Source organism: Panicum virgatum, chromosome 3N (assembly GCF_016808335.1).
Source record: "Panicum virgatum strain AP13 chromosome 3N, P.virgatum_v5, whole genome shotgun sequence".
In the NCBI taxonomy this organism is placed as follows: domain Eukaryota; kingdom Viridiplantae; phylum Streptophyta; class Magnoliopsida; order Poales; family Poaceae; genus Panicum; species Panicum virgatum.
This window is the reverse complement of record NC_053147.1, coordinates 27,721,265-27,743,306: the sequence shown is the minus strand read 5'-3', so window position 1 is coordinate 27,743,306 and position 22,042 is coordinate 27,721,265. Positions and strand designations below refer to the sequence as shown.

Genomic DNA, 22,042 nt, shown 5'->3' with positions numbered 1-22,042 from the left:
GAATCTGATGCTGAATCACGCTTTCGCCCGCGACAATACACGAAAACCATCACAGGGAACCTATTCAACAAAACTTCTCTGAACCCCGAACGAGAGCGGCGTAAATATGCCGTCGTCCTCGACTCAATTGGATTCCCATTATTCATGTTTGTCTTCGTCCTGCTAATTTTGGAACTAGGGATCCTGGTTACGAGGTACCAACGGCGGGACACTGTTGGAGATGTTGTAGTCCCTTTCTTTCTTTCTGTAAGTTTTTGTTTTTTGGTTGTTTCCTCTTCTTCTACTTTCTCTTTTCTTTTTCTTTTCCCCCTTTCTTTGTAATTAAAGTTTTGCTACTCTCTTTTCAATAAAATCCAGTAGGGATTCAAAAAAAAAACCTTCAAAAAAAACGGCGGGACACTGTAGAAGATACTCAAAGAATTCTGTCCGACTTTTTTTATATGTAGATTAAGAATTCTGTGTGACTAACAACAGCAAGCTGAAGATTGTTTATTGGCGCCTGCGCCATATGGTTCTGCTGGCAGGCTCTATTGGTCCTTCAAAATAAAAGATTGATAAGTTCGACTGACGGCCGGTATCCACACTACACTCACACTGATTGAAAGATAAGTGCTTGGATCACATGTGCCGACATCCCTGATGCTGTCAGAACGAGAGGGGGGTAGATGCTAATCATCGCAGTATGACAAGATTGACCAGCTCGGCATCACGAGCTGAAAAAGATAAGGACCAACGGAGACCAGTGGCTCTGAACCTGATAGCAACTCCGGAAATCTAATAGCTCCGAGACCCGTTGCCATGTCGAATAACTGGATGTCCGAACCTAGTTCCAATCAGACTTCTTTTTACTCTGTACCGTGACTGCTTCTGGTTGTGCTTCGTTTCGCCATCACACCACGCTCCCATGATCGATCGACTCGGGTGGTGCAATCACACACCGGTCGACAAATCAGTCTTTGTTGCGCAACCAGCATCGAGTTCATTCTCCCTGCCTACGTTTCATTGACACCAGCCATGCATGCTAGTGGAGAAGAAGCTTTAAGACTGTAGGAGCACGAGCACCCGCCTTCTGGTGGTCTCGAAAGCCGAAAGGCAATCCTGTACCATCCTGCATTGGACGCAAGCAGCGCACGCCTAGCGGGGCTGCGAACAATTTGGGTCGTGATTCTTCTCCAGTTCTCCCGTCTCCTGCCGGCCGATCCTGTCGCAGACCCGCAGAATTTTGTGTCGTGTGGTGTGGTGTCCATCGAGCTGAACCTGCCAACAGGCTCTCACTCCCAGTCAGGTTTGGCCTGTTTACCCACACCGCATTGTGATGTGTGATGTCTCCTCTCGCTCCTAGTCAGGTAGGTTTGCCTTGTTTACCCATGCATACGGCCATACCGCATTGTGACTACTGTTGCAAGCCAAGCGGCCATTCTAGCTAGGGATGCGTTTAGTTCCAAAATTTCTCTCTCCAAACTTCACTATTCACCTATCACATCAAATCTTTTCTCATACATAGAGCATTAAATGTAGGTAAATAAAAAAACTAATTGTATAGTTTTGATGTACACGACGAGACGAATCTTTTGAGGCTAATTAGGTCATGGTAGGACAATAATTACCACAAACAAACGAAAAATGCTACAGTATGCTACAATGTGCTACAATGTCCGATATAATTTTTTTAACCACCATTTTACGGATCTAAACACAACCTAGTTATGCAGTTGGTTGGGCGAGGATGGTGTCATGGTCGTCAGAGAACCGGCCGGACCCTTGTCTTGTCCGGCCGTCCGGCCCTCTCCCGCCAGGTATCCAGGAAGAGGATGACGACGGCCATGACTCAGGCGGCGGCTATCCCATGATTCGGTCCAGATTTAATGGCGCGACGCGACAAATCTTATCTGATTGGGTTTAGCAACCCAACCCAACATGCATGGTATCTTCTTCTGCTGGCACTGGCAGCATTGTACGATCTTGACATGAACTGTGGTGATGATCTGAGTACCACTAATCTAAGCTAGCAATCATTCACCAATGATACAGACGCAGCAGGCAATGCGGCTGCTAGCAGTCGGTCAGTGCGCGTCTCGGTCGGTGCGGCGCGACAGCGACGACGAACGCCGATACCGGCAGGGACGGAGGCCGGCGCGCTGGTCCAGTCCAAGGCGTCCGTTTCCTGTCATCCCGATCCGCCGGTCCCCGGTCGTCCCCGTGTTCTCTCAATCATCGGAACCGGACGCGCGCCTGCTTCGCTTTACAAGTGTACGCACACAGGGGGAGCGTCGCGTCGCATCGGTGCCGGAGTGGTGCGGTCTGCTGGCCTGGTCTCCGGCGGCGGGGTGCGCGCCCTCCCATTCCCATCCTGATCCGGCACCCGGACCTTCCTGCTCGTTCCGGCCCCGCGCCCGACAGCCGCCACGCAGCGCCCGCGCATGGCGTCGGCGAGATCGAGAGGACGGGGGGCTGTGCACGCCGGAATCCTCACACGGCCGTGCGGCGCGCGCGGACGCGAGGTATCGCTCGTCGCTGTCGCCGGGCTGCGCTCGCGGATCGCGCGCGGTTGCTCGTGCTCGGGCGCGCCGGCGGGGAGGGGGACAAAATTGGTGGCGTCCCGCGTGACCTCATCATCGCGCGAGGTCCGCGGCCGCGAGCGGGCCCCGGCCCCGGCACCGGCAGCAGCGGTGGCATTTTTTGGCTGGGCTGTGCGGCCCGTGCGCCGGGCGCGGATCGCGTCGTCGGCGACTGGCCGGACGTGCCCGCCCGGCCACGCGTTGCTGCGCCCCGCGGCGATCCGGCGGGTGGTGGTGCCGGGTGTCAGAACCGTCCAATTTGATATTATTTTAAACGAACCGTCGGTTATTATCATCCAGATGAGAGTTAACACGTGCTTGCCGGAGAGCGTGCCACGTGTTATCCCACATCTAGAGACACGAATAACCAACACGTCATTCATCCAAAATAATATCAAATCCGGTAGTCCCGGTATGCGCTCCAATATACGCTCAGAATCAGCATATGCACATACCGTTTACAATCGAATATATCGCCAAAAATCCACAAAGAGCAGTTTTATACTATCAGAGTTCACAGCTTAATATTACAAGTTCAACATAGGTGGATTTCAAACTTCACTTACAAGGCTTGGGCTCACGAAAGTCATATTAAACAGAAACATAAAGTTTATTAAATTTACATGCTCTCCCGAAGTTCTATTACGATAAAGACTTACTAAAATAATGATGCCATGCTCAAGGACATCATTACAGCCACCACGACCTACTCTTCCCCCGCGTTTGGATCAGCGGGGTAGAAGTGGCCGAACACCACTTCGGGCTCACCTGCAACTAGGTTTAGAAATCAACCTGAGTACAAAAGGTACTCGCAAGACTTACGCGATTAAATAAGCAAGGATCATGCATTGGCTCAAGTAAAAACTTTAAGGTTAAGTAATTATTGCATAAGCATTAGCTCTCTACGCTAACACCTATCAGGATTAATTAATCTTGCCCAACCCCCAGAATTTTAGTTGATTAAGGGAGTAACATAATATATCTAACAGATCCTCAACATGACATGAAACCAAAGTCAACAATACCGAAACTCTCTATGAAGAATTCGACGAACCAAGAGCTTGCTCATATCCGAGAGCGCGGCAATTCGAATTGATTAAATCCTTGCAAGGGTGTACTACTTTACCCACACGACGCGAGGACCATGCGACTCACCCAACCGATCACGCCGGGCAAGGGGGTACTCACGTCAACCGTTCCCAACAAGGCTCGACCGTTGAGGGTACGCCCAGCTTGCACGTGGAGACTTAGTTCCATCGAGGACATCTCTAAATTTTCCTACACATAATTCTACTCGGGGACCTGCTAAGCCTCCCTGCATAGCCCGTTGGCCACGCATCTGGGACCGGGCCCCAATGATCAAGTCAAAGAAGGTATTTGGCTTATCCGTTCCATTATATTGGATATGTGGTAGCACGGAAAGGTGCTCAAGGCCGATGGCATCAACTCGGTCCTTAATCGATCCAAACGGACTATACCCAAGTGACTTCATTCTCGAGGCCCTACTATTCCGCTCGAATCTCGATACTACCATACTCATACCACTAAACCAAACCAGTGCGATCAAGGGTAACCAGTAAATGTGATCCTCCAGACTATTCCTGTCTAGCGAGCAAAAGAAGTACTCTAAGCCGGGCTAAGCATCTAGTCAGATTAAGTTATTACTTACTAACAAGTGACAAGGACATGGATAACAATTCAAGGAAGGGTAATGCAAGAGAGTAGGTACCAAAATGCAATACATACATACTATATAATCCCCATATTACCCGGTGATGTAACTAACTAACTCAGATTAAATAGGAGTAAGGAATCATGCTTAGCTGTTTGCCTGGGTTAACTTCGGACTCGACCACGAACGGGACTCCAGGCTCAGGCTCAACGGACTCGGCGAGCTCCACGGGTTCGTTCTCCGACGGTCCGGTCACTAAAATGCATGAATGCGATGCAAGAATTAAGAAACAAACTAAACAACAAGCATAAATCATAAAACAATTTGAACATGCAGAGAACAATGCATAGAACTCAAGAAAATTGGTTGTGCAGCAAAAGCATTTTCCTACAATTAAATATAAATAGATCAAATTTCAGCTACTCTAACAAAGATAAAACAGAAAAGGAATGTAAACTCAAATAAACAAATCCAAAAAAATTATATTAGATACTAGGCATGAAAAAAAAAGCTAACAAAACTGGTTTTGCCATTTTATCACTTTCCAACAAGAAGTTCTAGAATAAACCATTTTCAGACAAAGTATAAGAAAACAAGCTAAAAATTTTATAAACAGCAAGGAACCATGTGAACAAGTTGCACCACTGAAAATTACACCTCTCAAGGAGTCTAACAAAATTTAGTTTGAGATTTTTCGAGTAGTATACAAATAACTAAGCAATAAACTCACTTTTGCAAGATAAAACTATAGATAAATCTACAACAAAGTAACATACAAAACAATATTTTTCCTAAGTAGATCTCAGCTAGAGGAATCCAACAAAATAAGTTTCATTATTTTTGGAGCTATACATGAATTTCTAGGGATTTTACAAGTTTGCAGATATACAAAATCTAATAAAACCCTAGCTAACAGCTAGGCGCACCCGAGGACAGCCACCCCGCCCACCGACAGGTGGGCCTAGGGGGCCGGGCGGCACCACCAGGCCGGGTCAAGGCTAAGGCCTGCCTTGACCCCGTGCCTGGGCGCGCCCGCGAGCGCGCGGGCGCGACGCGGCGACGGCGGCGGACGGCGGCGCGGCGGAGCGAGGCTGGAGGGGCTCGGGGCGAGGGCGCATGGCGTGCCCTAGGTGATGACGAAGCTCACCGGCGGTGATGCAGGCGAGGAACGGCAACGAGGGGGCGGTGCGACGGACAGGGGCGGCGGCGGATGGAGGGCGCTCGCCGGCGGCCCTGCAAGGGAGGGGAAGGGGCCGGGTTAGGGGTGGAACGGGTCGAGGGAAGCGAGGAGATGCTCCACCCGCGAAGAATCGACGAGGGACTCACAGTGGGCGGCGAATCGGCAGCGGCAAGGAGCTCGGCAGCGGCGGCAACAATGGAGAGGAAGGCTAGTGTTTAGGGCGGGGAAGAGGGCAAGTCGGGCACAGATAAGGAGAAGGCGAGGGGAAGAGTGAAGCGGCGGCACGGAACGCGAAGATGACCGGCACGTGGCACGTCTCGCGAGGATGAACGCCGGCGGCGGCGACACGTGCGGCGCGCGGCGCCGAACAGAGCAGGGGAAGGGAAAGGGTGGCTGACAGGTGGGGCCCGGCGGGGATTTTTATTTTCTTTTCTTTTTTTTCCAGGGCTGTGACAACTCTCCCCCCCTTAAGAAAATCTCATCCTGAGATTTAGGTAGACAAGAGGGGAAGGATAAAACTCGGACTAGGTTGAGGCCATATTCACCTAGACAAGATAAACATCTAAGAGATGATGCACCACGGCAGGGATGATGTGGTGTGAGACATTCCTAGGGTTTTCTTGATGGTGATTGTATCCACATATATAACATCTAGAAATATGAACTTTATCAAGAAAGTGGGGTGTGGCAGGGAGAAAACTTACTCATCGAAAAAGAAATCAGGGTATTCTTGACGTAACCGATCCTCACGCTCCCAAGTGGCTTCATCTTCGGTATGATTACTCCATTGAACCTTTACAAACTTCACCATGCTACGCTTCACCTTTCTTTCTTCATGATCAAGAATAGCAATGGGATGCTCCTCGTAGGTAAGACCCGGTTGAAGATCAAGCGACTCAAGGTCGACAGCGTCAATTGAGAGATATGAAAGACATTGTGTACTGCGGAGAGTGATTGAGGAAGTTCCAACTGATAAGCCACTGCTCCAACTTTCTTGGTGATCCGTAAAGGTCTGACATAGCGTGGCGCTAACTTTCCTCTGACTTGAAAACGACGAGTTCCCTTAAATGGAGAAACCTTAAGATAGACATAATCACCGATTTTGAGGTGGAGTTCTCGGCGACGACGATCAGCATAAGTCTTCTGGCGAGATTGAGCAATGCGAAGATTCTCACGAATAATTCTGACTTGTTCTTCGGCATCCTTTACCAAATCCGGCCCAAAGAAAGGTCTTTCCCCAGATTCGGACCAATTAATCGGAGTTCTGCACCGTCTTCCATAGAGAGCTTCAAAAGGAGACATCTTGATACTTGCTTGATAACTATTATTGTAGGAGAATTCTGCGAATGGCAAGCAATTAACACATTTCTTCTCATAAATTAGCGCACAGGCTCGAAGCATGTCTTCTAAAATTTGATTAACTCTCTCGGCTTGACCGTCGGTTTGAGGATGATAAGCAGTGCTATAGGTGAGATCGGTTCCCATGGCTTCATGCAGACTTCTCCAAAAGTGAGCGACAAATTGAGGGCCACGATCCGAGATAATTTTCTTAGGAACTCCATGAAGACAGACAATGCGAGTGAGATACAACTCCGCATATTGCTTGGCATGATAAGTAGTCTTCACTGGAAGGAAATAAGCAGACTTTGTCAATCGATCCACAATTACCCATATAGAATCATATCCTTGAGATGACCTGGGTAATCCAGTGATGAAATCCATTCCAATTTCTTCCCATTTCCATGATGGAATAGGTAAGGGCTGAAGGGTACCGGCCGGTTTGAGATGCTCGGCTTTAACCCTTTGACAAACATCACACTCAGAGACGTACCGAGCGATTTCTCGCTTCATGCGAGTCCACCAGAATCTTTACTTGAGATCTTGATACATTTTGGTACTGCCCGGATGAATAGAGAATTGAGAACTATGAGCTTCATCCAGGATAATTCACCTGAGGTTATGATCCTTAGGTACCACAATACGCTTCCCAAAGAATATAACTCCTTGATCATCAGTAGAGAAACACCAAGCTTTGCCCTCCCTCATTAATTCCCAAATTCGAGCCATGCCTTTATTCTTCTTTTGGACTTCCTTAATTTAATCATAAATGTCGGATTTAACCGAGAGAGTAGCAAGATAACCTTCTTTGACCATAGAAATTCCAAGTTTTCGGAGATCATCACAGAGAGTATGCAAAGGAGGGGCTATGGTCAAGCAATTACATTGAGCCTTCCGACTCAATGCATCGGCGACGACATTTGCCTTACCGGGATGATAGTGCACTTCAATGTCATAATCCTTGATTAGTTCAAGCCATCGTCGTTGCCTCATATTGAGATCAGATTGAGTGAAAATGTACTTGAGGCTCTTGTGATCAGTATAGATATTGCAATGATTACCAAACAGATAATGACGCCATATTTTTAGAGCATGGAGAACAGCCGCAAGCTCTAAATCATGGGTAGGATAATTTTCTTCATGCCGCTTGAGTTGTCGAGAAGCATAGGCCACTACTCGGCCTTCTTGCATGAGGACACAGCCCAGACCAATGCGAGAAGCATCGCAATAGACATCAAAACTCTTGGAAATATCCGGCTGAGCAAGAACTGGAGCAGTAGTGAGACGATCCTTAAGGGTTTGAAAGGCTTCTTCACAGGCTTGGGACCACTCAAACTTGACCCCATTCTTCAGTAACTCAGTCATAGGCTTCGCAATTTTAGAAAAGTTCTCTATGAACCGGCGGTAATATCCCGCAAGTCCAAGAAAACTCCGGATCTCATGGACATTCTGAGGTTGCTTCCAAGCCAGAACATCTTGCACATTACTAGGATCTACAGCAATACCATCCTTGGAGAGGACATGACCAAGAAAAGATACCTCTTCAAGCCAAAACTCACATTTGCTAAACTTAGCATAAAGATGATGCTCCCTAAGTTTTTGAAGGACAATCTGAATGTGACGAGCATGATCTTCTTTGGTCTTGGAATAAATGAGGATATCATCAATGAAGATGATCACAAAGACATCAAGTTCCTCCATAAAGATGCTATTCATCAGATACATGAAATAAGCCGGTGCATTGGTGAGACCGAAGGACATAACAGTGAATTCATAGAGACCATATCTAGTAGAGAAAGCCGTTTTCGGAATATCTTCTTTCCGGATCTTGATTTGATGATAACCTAACCTCAGATCAATCTTGGAGAAATAACGAGCTCCCGAGAGTTGATCAAACAAGATATCAATCCGAGGAAGAGGATATTTGTTCTTGACAGTGACTTCGTTTAACGGACGGTAATCAACACACATCCGCAAACTATCATCTTTCTTCTTCACAAAAAGAGCCGGGCATCCCCAAGGAGAGGAACTCGGACGGATGAAACCCTTATCCAACAGAATCTTGAGTTGTTTCTTCAATTCCTTTAACTCATTGGGAGGCATTCGGTAAGGCTGTCTAGAGATAGGAGCAGTCCCGGGCATGAGCTCTATAATGAATTCCACCTCACGATCAGGAGGCGTACCCGGTAATTCTTCTGGAAAGACATCCGGATACTCACAAACCACGGGAATATCTTCCAATGCCGTGGCTTTAGTACCCGGCAAAGCATATAAACAAGATTTCATCTTGGCAAGAGAGAGTAAAACTCTCTTTCCGGAGGGATGCAAAAGATCGATGGTGCGGGGCCCACATTTAATAACTCCATCATGCTTACCCAACCAATTCATTCCAAGAATTACATCTAAACCCATCTGATCTAGAACAAGAAGATTAGCTTAGAAAATAGCTCCCTCAATGAGAATCGGAACTCTGTCCAAAAAGTTTCTAGAAATTATCTCTCCACCTGGTGATTCTATACAGTATGGCACTGGTAGGTTTTGCATCTCCAGCTTACTATGCAGTATAAACTTCTTACTGATGAATGAAAAAGTTGCCCCAGAATCAAAAAGAACCATAGTAGGGTGAGAATCGATTGGGAGCATACCCATGAGGACTTCGGCATTCTCCGGAATTTCTTCGGCAGTGGTGTAGTTGAGGCGGCCACGTTTAGGAGCTTGTTGTGGCTTAGCTTCCTGGCGCTGTGCTTGAGGCAGAGGGTTATTAGGCCTGGGTGCATTGAAGGCACCGCCACGCCTCGGAGAGGGGCAATCCCTGGAAATGTGGCCTTGGCCACCACAATTAAAGCACGGACCCTTTGCGGCAGCACCTGGATTACTCCAATAGGCATTGACCGGCCTAGGAGCTTGTCCTTGAGGAGGTTGAGGGTGACGCACAATCCACATAGGACGGGGAGGTTGAGTACCCGGCGCCCGAGGTGGAAAAGGAGAAGGCCCCATATGTGGACGTGAGGAGCTACCGCCCGCAGAGGTAGGAGCAGGGCGCTTGTTCTTTGCTTCCAGATTCTTCATCTTGTGCTCGGCTCTAATGGCAATATTCACCAAGTCATTGAAGTCTTCAAACTTGGTAGTGGAGAGTTTGTCTTGCAACTCTGCGGAGAGCCCATCATACAGACGTTCTTGCTTCTTGGCATCGGTGGCCACTTCTTCAGGTGCATACTGGGAAAGGGTATTGAAGATATTCACATATGTCATCACATCACGACTTCCTTGAGTGAGATTCAGAAATTCCTTCTTCTTGATGTCCATGATACCCTTGAGAATATGGAAGGAGCGAAAAGCTGTGCGGAACTCCTCCCATATGAAGCGGTAATTGGTAGGGTGAGATGCCTTGAAGTTCCGCCACCAAGCCCCAGGGGCATCATGAAGTTGATGAGTAGCAAAGAGTACCTTCTCATGTGGCTCACATTCAATAAGACTCAGTTTTTCTTCAATAACATTGAGCCAGAAATCCGCATCAAGAGGATCTTTGGAGCCACGGAAGATGGGTGGGTTGGTGCGGAAGAAATCCCCAAACCTGTTCACTTGCGGCTAAGCTCTTGGACCATTATTGCCAGCATTTCCCAACTGATTGACTAGGTGTGCCATGAGTTCAGTTTGTCGGGCCAGGACATCCGCGAGGTTTGGGTGAACTGGAGGATTAGGGAGGGGATCCTCGTTGTTGCGGTGGTTATTGCCACCCGAACCACTGGCACCATCCCTTTCATTTCCCGAACGCAACACTATCCTGTTAATAAACAAAATGGTTAGTGGTCAGGAATAAAAGATGGAGAATGATACCCAAAGGCAGGGTGGAAAGACAATGTGTAGATAAAAATCTAGCACACGATCAACACAAGAGTAGCAACTCTAAGAGATAGAGTAGATTTGGTCTACTAAGATTAGCAAGAACGAGATCAGCGAAAGATAAACCACGGCACACTAGATTAATCAAGTACACCTTTAGAAACCACAAGAAAGAGTATGCATGCATGCGAGGTATGAATGCAACATGACGTCTCCTCACAGCGTGAGCACGCCTTAACGTTCTAACACTCACTTACGACCCGCAACAACCACATTGTCCAGCAGTGCTACAACCCTCCTACTAGCGTTCAGGGCAATGGGTGATTCCCACCCTCTCAACTCCGGTAAAAGCCTCAAAAGGTTTCTAGAGGATGAAAGGGTTTTCCTACGCTTCCGCTACTCATGAAGACAGGAGGGGTTAAGCATATCTTAATTAAACGAGTGAAGCAGTAAGAAAGAATTAGCTCTAAGACAAAGGAAGAAAGGTAGCATTTCACCTTAGGTTCAAATTTTTAACCAAAGTAAATCTTAGTGCAAGTGATCAAATTTTATTTTACTCTCACCCCACTTAGAAAATTTTAGGTTCACTTCATGAAACCTCAGCTCTGATACCCGTTGTGAGAACCGCCCAATTTGATACTATTTTAAACGAACCGTCGGTCATTATCATCCAGATGAGAGTTAACACGTGCTTGCCGGAGAGCGTGCCACGTGTTATCCCACATCTAGAGACACGAATAACCGACACGTCATTCATCCAAAATAATATCAAATCCGGTAGTCCCGGTATGCGCTCCAACATACGCCCAGAATCAGCATATGCACATACCGTTTACAATCGAATACATCGCAAAAAATCCACAAAGAGCAGTTTTATACTATCAGAGTTCACAGCTTAATATTACAAGTTCAACATAGGTGGATTTCAAACTTCACTTACAAGCCTTGGGCTCACGAAAGTCATATTAAACAGAAACATAAAGTTTATTAAATTTACATGCTCTCCCGAAGTTCTATTACGATAAAGACTTACTAAAGTAATGATGCCTTGCTCAAGGACATCATTACAGCCACCACGACCTACTCTTCCCCCGCGTTTGGATCAGCGGGGTAGAAGTGGCCGAACACCACTTCGGGCTCACCTGCAACTAGGTTTAGAAAGCAACCTGAGTACAAAAGGTACTCGCAAGACTTACGCGATTAAATAAGTAAGGATCATGCATTGGCTCAAGTAAAAGCTTTAAGGTTTAGTAATTATTGCATAAGCATTAGCTCTCTACGCTAACACCTATCAGGATTAATTAATCTTGCCCAACCCCCATAATTTTAGTTGATTAAGGGAGTAACACAATATATCTAACAGATCCTCAACATGACATGAAACCAAAGTCAACAATACCGAAACTCTCTATGAAGAATTCGATGAACCAAGAGCTTGCTCATATCCGAGAGCGCGGCAATTCGAATTTATTAAATCCTTGCAAGGGTGTACTACTTTACCCACACGACGCGAGGACCATGCGACTCACCCAACCGATCACGCCGGGCAAGGGGGTACTCACGTCAACCGTTCCCAACAAGGCTCGACCGTTGAGGGTACGCCCAGCTTGCGCGTGGAGACTTAGTTCCACCGAGGACATCTCTAAATTTTCCTACACATAATTCCACTCGGGGACCTGCTAAGCCTCCCTGCATAGCCCGTTGGCCACGCATCTGGGACCGGGCCCCAATGATCAAGTCAAAGAAGGTATTTGGCTTATCCGTTCCATTATATTGGATATGTGGTAGCACGGAAAGGTGCTCAAGGCCGATGGCATCAACTTGGTCCTTAATCGATCCAAGCGGACTATGCCCAAGTGACTTCATTCTCGAGGCCCTACTATTCCGCTCGAATCTCGATACTACCATACTCATACCACTAAACCAAACCAGTGCGATCAAGGGTAACCAGTAAATGTGATCCTCCAGACTATTCATGTCTAGCGAGCAAAAGAAGTACTCTAAGCCGGGCTAAGCATCTAGTCAGATTAAGTTATTACTGACTAACAAGTGACAAGGACATGGATAACAATTCAAGGAAGGGTAATGCAAGAGAGTAGGTACCAAAATGCAATACATACATACTATATAATCCCCACATTACCCGGTGATGTAACTAACTAACTCAGATTAAATAGGAGTAAGGAATCATGCTTAGCTGCTTGTCTGGGTTAACTTCGGACTCGACCATGAACGGGACTCCAGGCTCAGGCTCAACGGACTCGGCGGGCTCCATGGGTTCGTTCTCCGACGGTCCGGTCACTAAAATGCAAGAATTAAGAAACGAACTAAACAACAAGCATAAATCATGAAACAATTTGAGCATGCAGAGAACAATGCAAAGAACTCATGAAAATTGGTTGTGCAGCAAAAGCATTTTCCTACAATTAAACATAAATAGATCAATTTTCAGCTACTCTAACCAAGATAAAACAGAAAAGGAATGCAAACTAAACTAAACAAATCCAAGAACATTATATTAGATACTAGGCATGAAAAAAAAGCTAACAAAACTGGTTTTGCCATTTTATCACTTTCCAGCTAGAAGTTCTAGAATAAACCATTTTCAGACAAAGTGTAAGAAAACAAGCTAAAAATTTTATAAACAGTAAGGAACCATGTGAACAAGTTGTACCAATGAAAACTACACCTCACAAGGAGTCTAACAAAATTTAGTTTGAGATTTTTCGAGCAGTATACAAATAACTAAGCAATAAACTCACTTTTCAAGATAAAACTATAGATAAATCTACAACTAAGTAACATGCAAAAAAATATTTTTCCTAAGTAGATCTCAGCTAGAGGAATCCAACAAAACAAGGTTCATAATTTTTGGAGCTATACATGAATTTCTAGGGATTTTACAAGTTTGCAGATATACAAAACCTAATAAAACCCTAGCTAACAGCTAGGCGCACCTGAGGGCAGCCACCCCGGCCACCGACAGGTGGGCCTAAGGGGCCGGGCGGCACCACCAGGCCGGGGCAAGGAGCGAGGCTGGAGGGGCTCGGGGCGAGGGCGCATGGCGTGCCCTAGGTGATGGCGAAGCTCACCGGCGGTGATGCAGGCGAGGAGCGGCGACGAGGGGGCGGTGCGACGGACAGGGGCGGCGGAGGATGGAGGGCGCTCGCCGGCGGCCCTGCAGGGGAGGGGAAGGGGCCGGGTTAGGGGTGGAACGGGTCGAGGGAAGCGAGGAGATGCTCCACCCGCGAAGAATGGACGAGGGACTCACCGTGGGCGGCGAATCGGCGGCGGCAAGGAGCTCGGCGGCGGCGGCAACAATGGAGAGGAAGGCTAGGGTTTGGGGCGGGGAAGAGGGCAGGTCGGGCACAGATAAGGAGAAGGCGAGGGGAAGAGTGAAGCGGCGGCACGGAACGCGAAGATGACCGGCACGTGGCACGTCTCGCGAGGATGAACGCCGGCGGCGGCGACGCGTGCGGCGCGCGGCGCCGAACAGAGCAGGGGAAGGGAAAGGGTGGCCGACAAGTGGGGCTCGGCGGAGATTTTTATTTTCTTTTCTTTTTTTCCCAGAGGGCTGTGCACCGGGGTGCTCGGGAAGTGGGGCATGCCAAATCCTGTGCTACGTCGACGTGGTTGGTGGAGACGGGATGGCCGAACGGACTTGCTTTCGAAAGACACTTTATTTGGAGATGAGAACCGTGTTCCACTTGGGGCATGCTTTGATGTCGTGTGTGGCGCATGCCTGACGAACACTGTAGCGGCTTCGGCACTTGGATGATATGTCGTGTCAGTACTGTAGTACAAACACGAGATACCTACCTGCCGAGAATGTAGCACGATTTAGTTCCGCTCCCTAGTGTCGGATAAGATGTCGTGTCATGGCCATGGAACCGTGCGATTCCAAAAGTTAACAATGTTTTTTTTTTGAAATGGAGGGGAGTATGTGATAATTGGGATGAAGTGTTCAAACACCTTCCGATCAAAATGTGCAGGAAGAGAAACATATCTCGATCTTACACTCGCTTAAAATTCTACCGAATGCTACTTCAAAAAAAATTCTACCGAATGCTCAAAATAAAATTATCGAAAATTTGAAATCGTCAAGTTTTTTTGTTACAGACGAATACGAATCAATACAATGCAAGCTGGCCCATTTTTTACCAGCCCAGACGGGGGGCTTCACGTGGACAGCACACGCCCAGGCCATGTTCTCTATGCAATCCCCTATGGGCCGTGGCTAATCGACTAAAAAAACCGGCCTTTTTGGTCTCTGCTGACTGCTATCGCTGGTAGCAGTCCAAGACTACTCTAAAAAAAAACACAGTCCAAGACTACTATACCATTGCTGAACCGATGACGGGCAGCTGTGCGTGCATGCTGCGCAAGCACCAGTAGATTCTACAGTGCGTACCTGCTAGCTCTGGCACTATGTGGATTCTACTACTTGCATTGCTAGCCTGGACTTGGACTGAAGAAGAACTTTTGCCTAGCTGAAACAGAAACTCTGAAATCGACTTCCTAGTTAGGGCACCCACAGTGTGTGCAAAAAGCGAACCGAGAGGAAGTTAAATCGAATCGTCAACACAGTGGCAGTCGAATTGTTGTTGTCAGAGTAAAAAACGATGCTTGGAGACGGTTCGGCTTGTCAGCTATTGCAGCTGCATTTTTTAATCCAAATGGCCGCTGGTTGCTGGCGCGAGGGGGGATTCTAGCTGATTGAATGATTTTTTATACCATACGTGGGCTCTATGAAAACGATGTCGACACTGGCAGCATCGAACACTAGTATCATTCGACTCGTGTGATCAGAACAATCCGCACCGGCTGCACCGTTGGGTTGCTCTCGTCTTCGGCGCGCGCTCTTCCCTCGCTGTCCCCAACGTGTGTGAGAACAGCCACGCCTGTCGCCAGGTTCGTTCGCTGACTACCGATGCTTGCGCCGCTGGAGCCTAAATTATGCTGCCACTTGATGATATTTCGTCAGTGGTTTGCTCCTTATTCTATCCCTCGATATGTGCCCACGTCATTGTAGCTGATATAAACGTTGTCATGTCTTATTTAGTTGCAAAATTCAAAATTTCAAAACTATCACATCGAAAAAGAATCTTATATGTATGGAATATTAAATTTAGACGCAATAAAAAACAAATTGCATAGTTTGCTTATAAATTACGAGACGAATCTAATGAGCCTAATTAGGCTATGATTGGACACTAAATTACTACAGTAACGGCTACAGTACATATGTGCATGATGAATTAATTCGTCTTAATAAATTCTTTTCATAGTTTAAAGACGAATTTTGTAATTAGTATTGTGATTAGTCTATATTTAATACTTCAAATGTGCAAAAAATCCATTTCAAAAACTAAAGCTTAGATTCCATTTCGATAAATTATTAATAAATCTAAACGAAGCAACAACGATGCACCGGTTGAACTAAAGCTTAGATTTAATCGGTAAAAATGAAAGTTTTCCAGCAAACCAAGTCGCTCGAATGTGAAACGTCATTGATCGGCTCGAAAGAAGTCACAGAAAAAGGGGTGGCAAAGTTGCCTAAAAGAAAATCAAAGTTGCAGGAAATTGTAAAGATTTGTTGTATTGGATGTGTATCAAACTTTCTACAATAACCAGGGACACATATTTATACCCTGCACTAACTGAGTCCTAGCCGATTATGGCAAACACAAACTTGACGCAAAAGAAAAAACTTCCTGAACAAAACTGTCGCCTTCCAAACCGGAGTTCGTTAAGATCTGGTCAACCCTATCCTTTCGCCGGACAACAGAATCCTCAATCGGCTACAAACCATCAGCCGATTTTCTTGCCAAAATCCACCATTTCATTCCAAACCAGCAATTTTCCTTCCTTTTAATACTCACCTTGATACGTGTCAAAAAACGATGTCACCAACAACGTTCATTTGGGTTGAACTGGGTTGGGATGGCCTACTCGATTTGAGAGGACCAAATCAACCCGCATCGGGGGGGGGGGGGTGGGGGCGGATATTTCCCCCAGGATGGATCCATCCTACACGAGCGTTGCCGTAGCCGCCGCTTCCCTGCCGCCGGGGCCGCCCTTCCCGTCGCTCCGGCCGCCGCTTCCCTGCCGCTGGGGGCCACCCCTCCTGTTGCTGTGCTCCTCGTTGCCACGACCATCTCCCCGGCGTCCGCGCTTTACTCGGCGGGCTCCCGCATCCTCCAGATCGACCCCCAACAACTTCAAATCCAAGGTCTGGATCGCCTCCTACTGCCCCCTCACCATCAGATCGGCGCGTCATTTGGTTTTAATCTTTGACCGGTGTGGTCTGTTTTGATTTGGCTGCAGGTGCTGAACTCAGACAGGGTGGTGCTGGTTGAGTTCTTCGCGCCGTGGTGCGGCCAGGGTTAACCATTTCGTTTTCCGGTGAAATCCCGGTGATCGGCGGAAACGGAATTCCGTTCCGGAATTTCGGTGAATTTCGGCCGAATTTTTTTGAATTTTGAATTTTCAAAATGAAATTTTCCGAAAATACCAAAATATTTTTTCCTAGTACCGAGCGGAAACGAAAAATTTTGCCGAAATTCGGCGAAATTTCGCCGAAATTTCAAACCCCGTGCGGGTACTACAAGCAGCTGGCTCTAGCCTGGGAGAAGGCCACTGGCCGGGTGGTGCAGGCACTACGCTAACTAGAAAGCGAGATAGCGATGGAGGCTGTGACTGCGATTGCGCCATCCAGAGGCGTAAACCGGTCTGAGGAGGTCACCTCGGTTTGGTTTGGTTTTAAGAGCAACTCCAACAGTTTCCTATATGAGCTCCCAATCCTAGTTTTTTGGAAAAAAGATGAAAAACATTGCTCCAACAGTTTCCAATACTTGCTCCCAATCTTTGGCCACTTGGAAAACTTCCCCCCATCGCGCGTATATTCCCGCACTCTCGTCGCGCGCCTATCCCACGCGTATCCTCGTGTGCGCGCGACGGGTGAAGTTTCCGCCGCCGGTCCTGCGTGTCGCCGAGGGAACCCTACCGCGCGAGGACCACTTCAGGTATGAAACCATCGATCTTCTCCTTCCCCTTGCCGCCGGTCCTGCTGCTCACCATGAAGCGCAGATTCTCTCCGTCAAGTTTGCGCTAGGGTTCAGGGTTTTTTATCGGTATTTGGCCGCCGCCGCCGGCGGGTGGGTTTCGTCTAGGCAAGACACGATCGATCTTTGGGTGCCTGACCACACACGATCAAGCAGATCACACCCGATCGATCTTTGATTTTGTCATTCAATTTTATTTTATTTTTGTAGACTGATCCGAATGGAAGAAGCTAATTTCTGGACAAACTTGGTGACGAGTGCTGGTGCTGAATCTACATGTTTGGATGATTTGAGCATCCCGATGACAAATGAGTTGCAACAAACAAATGAGATGTCTTCTGAAGTCCAAGAAGTTGATTCATTGACGCCTAGTCAAGCAGCTCCTCCGTCTCGCCCTACCAGGCCTAACCAGAAGAGGGCAAAAAACTTTGATCAGGACGAGGATTTAGCTGTATGCAATGCTTGGTTGATGGTGAGCAAAGATCCCATTCACGGGGCGAATCAACAGCGTTCCACGTTCTGGGGTAAAGTGCGTGCTCACTTTGACAAACACAAAAAAACTTCAATTGTTAGGTCAGAGAGCTCGATTATGCATAGGTGGTTGACTATTCAGACACAAGTGAACAAGTTCAGTTCATACTACGAGCAAATTGTAGGAAGGAATCAAAGTGGCGTAACTATCCAAGATATGGTACTGTTTAATTTCATATTTGTTTATTGACTGGTTTGTTCATATGTGTAGACACAACATTTAAAAGTTTTGATACGTGCAGATGTCTGAAGCATATGAGATGTATAAGAATTTAGATGATGAGAACAAGTCATTCACTCTTACACATTGCTGGACAAGACTGAAGGACGAGGATAAGTGGAAGGCAAGGAGGCAGGAGTTGCTCGAGCTGCAGAGGAGCGGAGGTAATAAAAAAAACAGAAGACTAGGAAGGACTCATCTGCAACGAATGATCAAATTAACATAACTGGAGAAGTCACCGAACCTGAAGCCCCAAATTCAGAAGAACGAAAGAGGCCAATAGGTAACAAGAAAGCAAAAGAAGCTCTTCGGCGAGGAGGTGGCGAAGCTTCCATAGAGGTTTTCGAGAAAATGTGGGCAAAGAAAGAGGTTTTTGACATGGAGAAGGAGAAGAAGAAAGAAGAAAGGTTCAACATTTCAGTTCAGTTGGAGAAGGAGCGTCTATCAAATGAAAAAATGATAGCTGAAGCAAAGTTGCTGAAAGAAGAAAAAGACATAATGTTACTGGACAAGTCCACTCTCGATCCGATGCAGCTGCGATATATTGAGCTCAAGCAGAAGAAGATCATTGATCGAATGTCCAATGAAAATTAGCTTTAGTTCATCTCATTTTGTTTCTACAAAACAATTATATATTTTAGTACACTTATATAAAAAAATTGTGACTACACTTGTGAATTATAAAATGAAAAATGCTTGATCCTAAGGATATAAATCAGGATGATGGTTCCATAAGTGCTCTATGAGGTCTTCTTTCAACTGGAAGTGTGTTTCCTTGTCTCGGATTTTTTTATGCGCTTCAATAAATTCATGAAGGGTTCGAGTCGGCTTCCCACGAGAAGGTTGCACATCTTCACCACCTTCATCGAACCGCTCATCAGGGTCGACTGTTCCTTCATCTTCAACAATCATATTGTGCATGATCACACAAGCCTTCATGATCAATCCAAGTGTCTTTGTGTCCCAAAACCGAGCTGGCTCTCGAACAAAAGCAAACCTAGCCTGCAAAACCCCAAAAGCTCTTTCCACATCCTTCCTTGCTGCTTCTTGCGCTTTGGCAAAATATTTCCTCTTGTTCCCCTCAGGATGGGTGATGGTCTTTACTAAAGTAGCCCAAGAAGGATATATACCATCGGCTAGATAATAACCCATCGTATAATCATGGCCATTAATGGTATATTTCATCTCTGGAGCTCTGCCCTCTGCCAAGTTTGCAAACAAAGGAGACCGATGAAGCACATTGATGTCATTATGAGACCCAGGCATTCCAAAAAAAGCATGCCATATGTGTAGGTTGTGCGAAGCAACAGCTTCTAAAATGATAGTGGGCTTGTTCACATGACCCTTGTACTGACCCTGTTTTTCATATGGACAATTCTTCCACTCCCAATGCATACAATCGATGGATCCTAACATTCCAGGAAAACCTTTTTTCTCACCGAGTGCCATTAAGCGTGCTATGTCAGCCTCATTGGGATGTCTGAGGTACTCATCTTCAAATATGTCGACAACTGCAACAACGAACCTACGTAGGCTCTCAAGTGCAGTGCTTTCCCCAATGCGAACATACTCATCGGTAGCATCAGCCGGAGTCCCATATGTGAGCATACGAAGAGCTGCAGTAATTTTTTGGAAGCAACTTAACCCAAGAACATTGGCTGCATTTCTTTTTCGCACAAAATAATCATCGTGATCTTCAACCGCATTCATTATGCGTAGGAAAAGCTCTCTACTCATCCTGAACCTGGATAAAAAGAATAATTTTTTATTGATGCATACTATTTAATTGACAAATACTAGTTATTGACACAACCTCCGACGGAATATGTGTGGACCATACGTCGGATTGTCCGCCAAATAGTCTTGAAACATCCTGTTATGTCCACTTTCTCTATCTCGATAAATAACAGCGTGTCCAGGGACAGAACCACCATGCTTTCGTTCAACATTTGAGAACGAGTTCATGAGAAGAGCAGAGGACATCATGTAATAATCTTCATCATCTGAGGAAGAATCATCATCTAATTGTCTTTGGAAAAAGGTTTTGGGAAAACTCATGACGTCTTGACACCTAGAATCAAACAGTGAGCACCTGATCAAACAAATCAATTTGAACCTAGACATCATCATGGTGTAGTACGGGACACAGCAGAAGGGGAACAAATGTCCTTCTACAACAAACATGAACCTATCAGTCAATTTGCCCTAGATTTCATGATCTACATACGGTGAAGATCAAACCTGGGATGCGCCGCGCGAGGGACCAGCGATGTCTGGCGGCGTGGACGACGTAGACGAGCGGCCTTGGTCTAGCGGCGTTTGCCGGCGGCGCTTGGCTTCGTCGCGCAAAGAAAGCAGCGCGCCGCGGGAGGAGAGGACCGCGCCGCGCAGAACAACGACCGCGACGGAATCGATCAACTACCGGGCCAACTAAATGTTCCAGGTGGGCCCAAATTTGGTTATTGGAAGTCATGTATTGGAAACTGTTGGAGATTGGTGTTTTTTCCCTTTCCAATACTGGTTTGGGAGTTGCTAAACTAATGGATATTGGGAGTAAATTATTGGCAACTGTTGGAGTTGCTCTAAATAACAGATGGTTTGGTCAGATTTGGGGCAAGGAGCAAAAATGGTGGGGTGGCGGAAAGGCTGTATATCGCGCGTATATCGCGCGCGTGATGAAACATATTTTTATCGCCTGAAGCATCTGTGCATGTGCATGTGCATGTGCATGTGGACGGAGAAAAAGATAATACAGCCCAATTTAGATCATTATGGGCTGCACACACGAGGTGGATGTGCGCCACGGCTGGGCATCATGCTGCAAATCAAATCGCCTAAACCATCCGACGTTCTCTTGGGTTGTCCATTTGATTATTGGGACCAACCGCTATTTGTCTTCCTTTTAGTGTTATTTTTTCCTTCTCAGCACTCATTTTCTCATTCCATTCACATGCAAAACTGTTTAACTAGCCACCTGCATGTTGCATGCACATGCATGCAACGTCTTAGAATGTAAGAGTAGAAGAGAGAATGAATGGATCTGTGTTGATTGAATCAAGAACCACAATATTTATACATGTCCAAAGGATCAAAGGGTGTATGTTCCCAAAGGAACACGCCCCTTCGGGAATGACTCCTTCATGTAATTGTAACTACCTGATAATATTATAATGATGTCATTAATCTAATTAAATTACAAAATTGATCACTAATCTATTTCTTCATAACACTCCGCCTTGATCGATTTTCTTCTTTTTATGGTCTTGTAATCAATTTGCTCTTCTTGTGGTCTTGTAATCAATCAAATGACTCCTTGAAAACCCTATGGGAAAAATCAGGAGATACAATACAATATATCTCCCCCAAAAAGCTTTCAGAAAAAATGTGAGGAGAATCTTTGGAAAACTCTATAGGAAAAACCAAAGTATTTCCAATATACTAGGCAAAACTCCTTAAAACCCAATGGGAAAAATAAGGAGAAACGCCGTAATATACAATAACCAATGTTAGTAGACCCTTGAGATAAACCCAAAGTCTTAGTCTAATAACACCTTGACCCTATGATCAATGTGCTTCAAATATCATCTTCCAAAAAACCCTTGTGGGGAAAACTAGACGATATATCATATACCTTTG

The 22,042-nt window shown here is 46.3% G+C and overlaps 1 protein-coding gene across 2 annotated transcripts; it reads right to left on the bottom strand.

The window, feature by feature from the left end:
* Positions 1–18,987: 18,987 nt before the first annotated feature.
* On the bottom strand, positions 18,988–20,986 carry LOC120665482. 2 transcript variants are annotated; one of them, XM_039945060.1, is made up of 3 exons: positions 20,648–20,986; positions 20,220–20,477; positions 18,988–20,150 (listed from the first exon to the last, which is right to left on the bottom strand). In XM_039945060.1, exons 2-3 carry the CDS (start codon positions 20,462–20,464, stop codon positions 19,109–19,111), a joined length of 1,287 nt encoding a protein of 428 aa, XP_039800994.1. In that variant the 5' UTR covers positions 20,465–20,477; positions 20,648–20,986; the 3' UTR covers positions 18,988–19,108. The 2 variants fall into 2 exon arrangements, with proteins under 2 accessions (XP_039800994.1, XP_039800993.1); XM_039945059.1 differs by having other exon boundaries at positions 20,220–20,986.
* Positions 20,987–22,042: the final 1,056 nt, after the last annotated feature.